At 39.6% G+C, this 9,780-nt stretch overlaps 1 protein-coding gene across 1 annotated transcript; it reads right to left on the bottom strand.

The window, feature by feature from the left end:
• Positions 1 to 330: 330 nt before the first annotated feature.
• PRXL2A (peroxiredoxin like 2A) lies at positions 331 to 9,231 on the bottom strand. The gene is made up of 6 exons (XM_027700019.1): positions 9,105 to 9,231; positions 6,209 to 6,388; positions 5,763 to 5,854; positions 2,034 to 2,174; positions 936 to 1,100; positions 331 to 810 (listed from the first exon to the last, which is right to left on the bottom strand). Exons 1-6 carry the CDS (start codon positions 9,112 to 9,114, stop codon positions 712 to 714), a joined length of 687 nt encoding a protein of 228 aa, XP_027555820.1. The 5' UTR covers positions 9,115 to 9,231; the 3' UTR covers positions 331 to 711.
• Between the last annotated feature and the right edge of the window lie 549 nt (positions 9,232 to 9,780).

The raw sequence follows: 9,780 nt of genomic DNA, 5'->3' as shown, positions 1-9,780 counted from the left end.
TACATCTATTCTCAGGAGTAACAGCCCAGCCATTCCACCGCAAAATTCAAGCCAGGACAGAAACTACCTAATCTCTCTGATATTGTTCCCTTCTTTTTTTAAGAATCCTAAACACTAAAAGTAACTTGCCCTCATGCCACAATTATCTTCCTTGAAGGCAATCACACAGAGCTGGAAGACCTAGAGCCAGTAGTTAACTAACGAGAAACTTCATGTGCAGACAAAGTGGCACATCTTGACTGCAAAATCTCAGAATTATTTAGACTGACAGGATTTAGTCTTCTAGAAACATGTGTTTACATGTTAATAAAAAAGCAAAAAGCAAAGGCATTTCATTTACATAAAGATTTATTATCCTTCAACTTCAGCTGGCACTCCTTTACTCCAGCCTTAGCAGAGCCTTGCTCCCCTAGGTAGACAGGTTTTCAACCGACTGTCTCTGACTGAAAACATCTAGGCTAGGTCAGATTTTAGACCCAGCCTTTCATTAATACAGTCAGATACAAAGGAACAGTTGAAATCCTGACCACCTGGAAGGCTGCAAAGGAAAAAAACAATCCAAGAGGATTTTCATTAGTTTCTATGTTTGAATAGAGAACCTTTCCAGTGCATTGAACACCAAATAGTTAAGCAATTAAACTGTGCATTCAAGAAACGGATGCAGTCTACATTTCAAGCTGTAATCAGAAACATATGCAACTGTTTTTCCACTTATGAAGCCTGTGGTTTTATCTTCTCAGCAGCTTCAAGGACAGATGGAAGGCTGACTTTGTCTCCAAATTCCTTCTCACGATGCTCCAGTAACACACCCTATTCAAAAACACAAGAGGGAAATTCATACACTGGTCTCCTCATGGGAGATCAACTGCCCAGCAACTGAACAATTCCAGAAAACAAACTTTTGGTCTCATAGGAGGCATACAAGCCTACAGTACCTGTCTTCCTGCCCCAATCACATATACTCCTCCCAGGGTGAATCCTTCTCCTTCCAGGTTACCACTATATCCACTTCTCCAAGCACGGAAGAAATTTTGCCAGACTCCAACACGAAAGAAGCCTGACAGCATCATCTTTCGTCTGCGTGGACCATAAAAGCCTTTCTGCAGGGAAACAGAAGATATCTCAGCACACAAAGTGCAAAAGACTTTTCCTCCAAAATTAAATTCAGAAAACCAGTGAACCCTGCATCCAAGAAAAGTTCACAACACACAAAAGCTAACCAGGCACAGCTAAAAAAAATAGCACCTGAAAAAACCTCTTTAATGTTCTATCTGACCACTCACCTCCACGCAGCCAACTTGTGGCACTGCCACCGTTCATGTGGATTTTAAGCTCATCCACAGGTGTTTAAGTCCCACATACACCTGCATCCCTATTACTGACAACAAGGGTGCTTTGAGATAAACATATTTTTTGTTTGGTTGATTGGGTTGTTTTTTTTAAATTCAGCCTGATTCTTTCACACAAGCAGAGTGGGGAGGGAAAATAAAGGTATCTTCTAGTTGATTTTGAATATTACACATTGTTTTTTCTTCAGAAGCCAAATGATTTTTAAATGTGTCTTCTGGGTTTGGGAGAAAGCAGGGCTGTGGTTTTGTAGGACATGGGACTGGCAATACAGCATGTACCAGTGTATGGGGACAAGCCATATCACTGCAATTTGGCCTGTACATCATGAATTAATTATATCTATCTGTCACCTTCAAACCTTGACTCATACTTCATTAACATCAGCAAGTAACACAGCCAGTGGAAGAAAGGAATAAATATTAACAGGCCATATTGTTTACCTGTTAAAGGGGTGGAACAATCCTACAACAGCTTATTATCAGTGCATAGCAACCCAGCAGTTTGTAAGCTGAGCAGGATGTATATATATAGAAAAGCAAAGCTAATTAACTTCTTAAACCACAATGCTACTAAATCCTTTTTCATTCAGTCTACATTTTACCTATACTATTTATACAAGCTCATTGAAGAGGGCATTCATAGGCTTGTTTTTAAACAAAAGGAAAACACAAACTTTACTGCACCTTTTCATCCAGAAAGATTTCTCCTTTGAAATAATGCTGAAAATCCTCCACTTCAGTCCCTATCTTCTCTTTCACAACACCATAGAGAGGGACACCCAGCTTGGACAGCTGAGGTTGCAGAGAGGAGAGCTCAGAAGCCTCCTAAGGAAAGGAAAAAAATCAAACATTTCAGTCAGTAAATGGAAGTTGTAAAGCTTCACCTTGAATTTCAAGACCATCAGTAACATACGTAAATCCTAGGTTGAGGTGCAAACCAGAAATAGACCTGTAAATCAGACATTTAAGCTAGCTGTACTCCTAGGCAGCTCTTCATCAGATTTACTAAAATTTTCTTTGTTAAGCATAGGGGAAGGAGATTTTTTTTGAGCGTTTACTGGATAAAGTATTAAAAATCCTGAAGAAAACATATTTTTAACTCTAAGCTGTAGATATACCTTGCCTGTACTAGGGCTTCAACTATCTTTTGAAGTATTTAAGAATAGTAAAAAGATACTGCTTGCACATCACTTAAGTTTTTCAGGCCAGAAATTCCAGTGCTTTTTCCAAGTTGAAATCCATTATTATCAGTCCTTCTGCAAAGTATTTTGAGGGTTCTGTGGAGGAGCAGGCTTTACAAGTCCAAAATAAGTAATGGAGTGAAGATGCACTCTCCTTCCTAAATACCCCAGTAAAACTAATCAGGGAATTTCTTCATAGACCTTCAGTGTCCCAGAAGCAACACTGCTTTTTCTGATCTGTAAGAGTGTAACGTGTCACCACTCATCTGCTGGGTTTTTGTTCTGCTGAAGGAATCCCAGTTCCCACAGTTTGTACAAAGATCCCTGATGTTTTGAACAAATTAGAGTGTGCACTGAAAATATATTTCTTCTCATCTCCAATGGAGAAAGGTCCTTTTTACTGGATAAAATTCCCACAAAAAACCCCTCCACACTTTAAAAAATGGACACAGTTTACAGGAAAACATTCAGCCACCTAACTGAAATGCCTCAACTGAAGAATTTACTAAGTGCCAAGTAGCAGACAGACAGAGGTGAACAGACAGGAGAAAAGACATTAAGAAAGACATCAGTAAGTAAAAGGATAAGGGCAGCTTTCCAGTTCACTACTCTGCCTTTTCAGATGAAATGAAAAAGGATGAATCAACATCACAAGCAAACACTGCATAGTGAGCAGTGGGAGTTAAAGGATCTAGATTACCCTTTTACCTCTTTCTGCTTTTAAAGATCTGGGAACTTTCTGTTTTCCCTCACCAAAATGCCTTAGGATCTTCCTAAAAGAGGGTTAATAACAATTTTATCTGGGACGTTTTATATAGATCAAAACTCTCATAACCAACACAACAACCCAAAAAATAATTTGTATTGCAACCTAACATGTCTGAGAAGTGAAGTTCCAGGCTAGTGCAGTGGGGTGCCCTGTAAAGCCAGAAATCAGTGTCTGGAGAGACAGCAATACCATCAAACCTTGATGAGCCTTATGGAGAAAGACACCTCAGCAGTTTGGTGAAGTTTATTTTATGTCTCCTTGCTTGGCTTTTGGAAGAGGAAAGATCAGGAATTATGTAATGTAAAAGCATAGTTAAGTTTCAAAATTCACAAGAGATTAGACTTCAAGCAGCATCTTGGGACTAGACCAAATTTGGTTTTCTTTACTGCTATTTTAAGATGATACAATAAGAGAAATCAAGGAAGTCTATTTTTGTGGGCAAATTATATTACATAATATCTGTATGGCTGTGACCATTTCACCTAGTCTGTGAAACTGTTCTCTTGTTTTTCTTAAACGTGGACAAGCACATCCTAGCGGAATACTTCCTCTCTCCACCAAGGCAGGCACAACCCAAAAGAGCAATTCCCATTTCAGCCGGTCCCTCTGACAGATCTAAAGCTATGGCTTTAGATCAGCTGCTGCTTTAGAGTGCTTGAGTTAATATCTACATTATTTAACAAGCCCATGGCACTTTCACAACAACGGGAGGACTGGATCACTACACGGCTGGATCCAGACTACGCGATGTACAGTGCAGTGCCACTAAAGACAGTCCATAATAACAAAAAAAGGGATCTGATGATTTAGGATGCAGATGATAAAGACAAAAGACTCCATGTTTCTTAGATTTACACGCCTCAGTTCTCAAGGATCCCAAGGCATCATTCCAGTAGGATTTGTGACATCCTTTGCAGTGGGGAGCATGGAAGCATGTCCTCACCACTGATCTTAGGACAGTGATCTGTGAGGTAGAATGACTGCTTTAAAACACCACCACCAAGCCCAGGGAAGTATGTATTCCTTCTTGGTGCTGTTAAGAAAGACAAAGTTCAGCATCCTTTCCAAGGTGTAAGATAGTGGAAACCAAGGGTATCCAAGACCTACTGCCTACAGATTAACAGATATGGCGATTGACCTGCATTGAATCATTTCAGCAGCTCAGAGTCAGTGACAGTGGGGAAAGAAGCTTTCCATAGCTTTCATGCTATGGAAGAACATTAATGGACCAAAAAAACAGCAACTAAACTTAGGACAAAGGCAAGAGGCAACTCACAAAATGCTTTGAGTATACAAAAATCAAAAATAACTTAAGTTTAGAAGCTTTTTCAAATGGTTTCATGGTAAAAATACAAAACTCTTCGCCCTAATGAGCTGATCAGCAGTGTGACTACTGTGACATTTTAAACCAAAAATCAGAATTATAAAATTAAATTTCTTTGTCCTAATTTTTTTCCTGAAAGAAAAAGAAACCACAATTTTTTTTTGGGGGGGGGGCTCTTTATTTCTACTTAGGAAGTTTGCATTAATAATAATAATAAAAAATCACTCAAGGATTCCTTTCTGACTGTATGTGAAAGTCCCAATCAGGCACATAAGTGCATTCTGCTCCTGCCTACGCTACACCTGTTCAGAGAGTAAAGTACTTTAATCTTTAACCTTGCATGAATTCTACACGTACTTATGCAGTTACTACTGACGGGAGCAGATGCCTTAATGAAGTGGTTACAATACTAATTACTCCATATTATAGTGAGCAACAACATAATAGCTATTTTTCCCCATAGCTATGAGAAAAATAATGGCCAAGGTGCAAGTTATGGCTGTTCCCAGGTACCTGGTACATTCAAATCATATTTTAAGTGTCTCCTTCAGAGGAGCTCCACCCAAGGAGCCTAATGTCAACTCAAGGATCAAATGTTGTTTCCCAACCCACCTTGTTATGGAACAGTAACTACTTATCTTCAGACTCTTTACCTTCCTGCCTCACATTTCAGCATCCAGAACAGTAAGGGACTCCCTTTATGCACACCTCTTTATATTTTTTTTGCTGATAAGTGTTATCCGATGGCTTTCTGCCAATCCAATCTTGGGCTGCTTTTGACCAGAGACTACCTGGCTCAGAGAGATTTATTTTGAACATCTGGAATACAACTAGCTCGTAAGACTCATTACTAATTGGATTTTGTGCCATCTCCCTTTCTAATTACCGTGGGCTGGGTCCCTGGCAGATGTAAAAGTCATGTAACCGTCCCCTTCAGAAGGAAAATATTCAGGACCTGGGTTATACAAACAAGCTGCAAAGGAAACTAAGTTTGAACTAGGAAACAAGACCTTTCAGATATCTTAGATGTATTTGATGACTGCCCTATTTGTTCCTATCCTTTATTTAAAGGGGATCTAAGAGGATCTATTCAAGTATACCTTAACTCTTCTTAATTAATCCCCAAACCCAGCAAGTACCTCTCTGCACAAAAATCATCCAGGTCTTCGCACAGCCATGATCACTGCACCATTCTTCTGCCACAGTTCACCTGCTTTGAATGTCCTTTGCTCTGTTTGTACAGGAGAAACAGCACCAACAATAGTATCAGTCATTCTTGTTTATAATGATTAATGTTTTAAGGACCAACACAAAGCACTGCAGAGAATTCCACATTTAAATACAGTTCTATCAGAAAAAAAATATATGCATAAGAGGATATTACTGCTTTATTGTGTCTTTTTTCATTCACAAATAACAGTTTTGGTTGGTTTTCCTTCACTAGAACTACTGGATATCAAGAACACTCAACTACATGTTATAACCAGGAAAGACTTAAGAAAACTGCTTCTAACCCTGGCCTTACAAAGGTTCTTATAAAAGTCCAATTATTGAAGAATGTGGGCTGAAATACGCAGAATCTTACCTGATCCCAAAGTTTTTAGCTCTATCTCTTCTAAAAACTCCAACGTAGCCTTTTCTGGCTTGGACAAAAATAAGTCAGTGTTAGCAAGGACAATCCCTGTCACAGCTGCACCAATGGCTCCAAGGCCAACAGACCACATGCCCATGGTGAAGATCCCAAGGTCAGGCAGAAAGGACATTTCTGGAAAGAGAAAGAAGAAAGAGGGTCTAACATTAGACATCAATAAAGCCACAGAAGGAGGAATTGGACTGAAACAACAACTAAAAGCTCACATGGATATTTTTTGTTTGACTGGAGATGATCTGTATATTTATTAACATACTGAACTGGGTTTTAAAAGACCTAGATTACATTCCAGTTCTGTGCCTGACCCACATCAAAACTAGATATTAGAAGATATTCTTACCTTCTATTGAAGTGTTCAGATGCAATGAGGAAAAAGATTGAAGTGAATATATGTAATAAAGAGCCTCTAACAAGATGACCTCTGTGTTAGTCAGTAACTTAAATTATCACACCAAGACAGTGGCTTCTTTCAAAAAGAGAAGCATCTGTAGATTAAATGTTTTACACACATGCTAATTTATATTAACCAGTGACCTTTACAAGTATACTATAGAAGACTTGGAAAAAACTGAATCCAAACCTGCTATATGTGGTTCAACATAATTGGTAAGCTTCCACAGTCCTTACAATTCCCCACTAGAACCAAAGCAGGCACTAAGCCAAAATTAGAACTCATGCCTGCAGACAGAAATATGTAGACTTGCAACCATTTTATTACACACAGTGATCCAACATTACAAACATGCCTGGGACAGCACCTTCCTTCTATATGATAACTAATTTCCACTCTTGCTAAAGCAGAAAGTGCATCAGAAGCAAACAAACAAACTCACACCCATCAGTTAGAACTGATAACACTGCAGTGGGAACCATTTCACAGGCATGAAAACGTCTGAGAGCACAAACACTGCTTGTGGTTACTGGTGACTCTACTTAGGTGGCAACTTTATTTAACCACCTTCCATCCACAAATCCCCCGCAGCCCAATCTCGACCCTTGCACATGTTTCACAAGCCTGGAAAGGGCTGACAGTCGCCTTCCAGTGAGGCAGTATCAGTTAATGAGGATGCTGGAAATCACACTTAGCCCAGTCTCATGGACAAAACTCACGATCCAGCTCTGAGCACAACTGGTACAAAAGTCACTGAAGGTTTGGCAGTATAAGAAATCACAGTACACTTACATCACAACATTTGCTGTCACCCAGCTGCAGCATTACAGAACATGGAGAATCAATTTTTTTCACAGCCATCTGCAAAACCCCATTTCCTGATAGAATACTTTGGTAAATATCACTGTCAGTATATATGCTTGTATGGGAGAGGTTCTCACTCCAATAAATATAAGAAAATATTATTCTTTTCAGCTGTGATTGACAATAAACCAGACATACACATTATCTTTATCCCCACAGCTAGCTGTTGCCAAAATTCAGAAAGTGAAAATTAGGAGTAGCTCCTCATTTTTGTGCCCAGAATTTTCTGTGAGAAAATCCCTTTCCATCCCTAAAATTAGCTCCACAATACTACTGACAAACAAATACAACTAACTGCTTGTTTGCAGAAATAGCTAGAAAACATCTGGGGGAAAAAAAAAAAGATCACATTGTTCTTTTAATAGCATACTTGGTTCCACGGAAGACAGTATCATGGTATCTAGAAATGTGAGTAATTCATGAGCCCAAGCAGGGAACAAGGCCAGTTTACACAAACATAATGCAGATAAGAGAACAGATTCTACCCTATTTCACCACTTACTTCTACTCAAGGGAAAACTTCCTTGACCATATCTGCTTTCTTTGCATAGTTTTGTCAAACATGAAGTCATGTTGTAATGAAAATTTTTTGATATCTGCCTCTGACACCTATCAGAGACCATCCTGACACCAGCCTCTGGAATGACCAAAATGTAACTCCAAATATATGTAATGCAGCAATATCCTTGCATTAAGACTCAAAATCTCTGTGGCATACCCAAAAGGCTATAGCCCTGCTCTCTCCCAGAGCCTGATTACTCAACTTCAGTCTTGTCGGGTCAAGAACTGTTTTCCTCTTAATTCTTAGTTACAAGGAAGAGAGTGAGGATGTGGGGTAAAACATAAGTATTAATATCTTGTGCACATCATTTGTGTACAGAAATGTTGCCAAATTTGTGGCAACTGATTAATGAGTAGTTTTCACAAAGCTTTTCACTTTTATTAGCATTATTATTCTTAATGTCAGCATTATTAGCATCGCTAAAAGCCAGCTTCCACTCAGCAGCTGTTGATAGAGCAGATCATTGATCTTAGTCAACACATCTCTTTAGTTTAGTTGGACTCTCTGGTCTCCATATAATGACAAAAAAACCCCTATTCAAATATGTGAATTTTTTTGCTATTTATATAAATAGGGGAAAGGAAGATGCAGCTCTACACAGTGATACCAAAATTCCTCCTCTGCTAAGCAAACACCATAATGAGCCACTCTGAAAAACATGCATGGGAAGCAGCAGGCAGGTTATTAAACATTTGCTGGTGAGACAGCCTGAGCCTTGACGCATCATGTCATTGAACCCCAAGAGGTTCACTGGAAAATAGCTGAGCATTTGCAACTAGCAGCTTCATTTCTGTGTAGCTGCTGTTTATTAAGAAAATCTGAAGCTCAAAAGGACTTCACAGCCCACCTTAAAATACAAACACAACTGCCTTGTGACCAAGCCCTACGAGTTTTTAAACACCAGAGGACAATCAGCAATAAGAAGATACAACAAAGCATCCCATAAACCCTAATCCGTGAGAAGAGACACCAGAGCATCCTGAACCCCTGTAGCCAGAGGTGCAGGCACTCACCAGAACCCATGCAGCCTGTAGGAGCATCAGCCACCAGCAGCAACCCTGAATGTGTGCTCAGGCAGGAGAGAAGATAAACTGCTCTGCCACGGGTGGCGAGAGGGCAGGACTAGGCAGGAGTCCAGCTCTGGAGCCTTTGCCTTGAGGCCAGGCCCGGACTCTCCAGTCTTTGAGCAATCCCTGCCCCAGTCACCCTGCAGCGCTTACAAAAGAGCAGCTGTCCAATCCAGGGCAAGGCTGTTTTAAAGGCATCATAATCATTCAACCTTTTATTTTTTTTTTTTTTTAACTGAACACATGGTTACCCTTTTCATGGGGTGGGTAGGTACAGGGAACGGGAATTACGGAAAGCTTTTCTGAAGCTGGGAACACGGCACAAAGCTTTAAGATCTGCATGCTAAACCATGCTCTTCTGTAGAACTGTGCATTTTTACAAGTAATATTTTCTTTATGTTTCAGACTATTCTACATCTAACCACTTCACATATGCCACTATATACCAAAACAATACAAACAACTCTGGAAACAATTAAAAAGCCATCACATTGTGCAATATTAGGAAAAAAACCTCACTATAGAGGCTGTACTAGTGAATTAACGCAGCATTTCTATGGTGAGTTTCCTGCTTCAGTGGCAACATCCCTTTGCTAACAAAACTATCATTTTCTCTCGAACT

This window comes from Neopelma chrysocephalum, unplaced genomic scaffold (genome assembly GCF_003984885.1).
Source record: "Neopelma chrysocephalum unplaced genomic scaffold, ASM398488v2 Primary Assembly neopelma1_143, whole genome shotgun sequence".
NCBI classification, from domain to species: Eukaryota; Metazoa; Chordata; class Aves; order Passeriformes; family Pipridae; genus Neopelma; species Neopelma chrysocephalum.
This window is presented reverse-complemented; position numbering and strand designations above follow the sequence as displayed.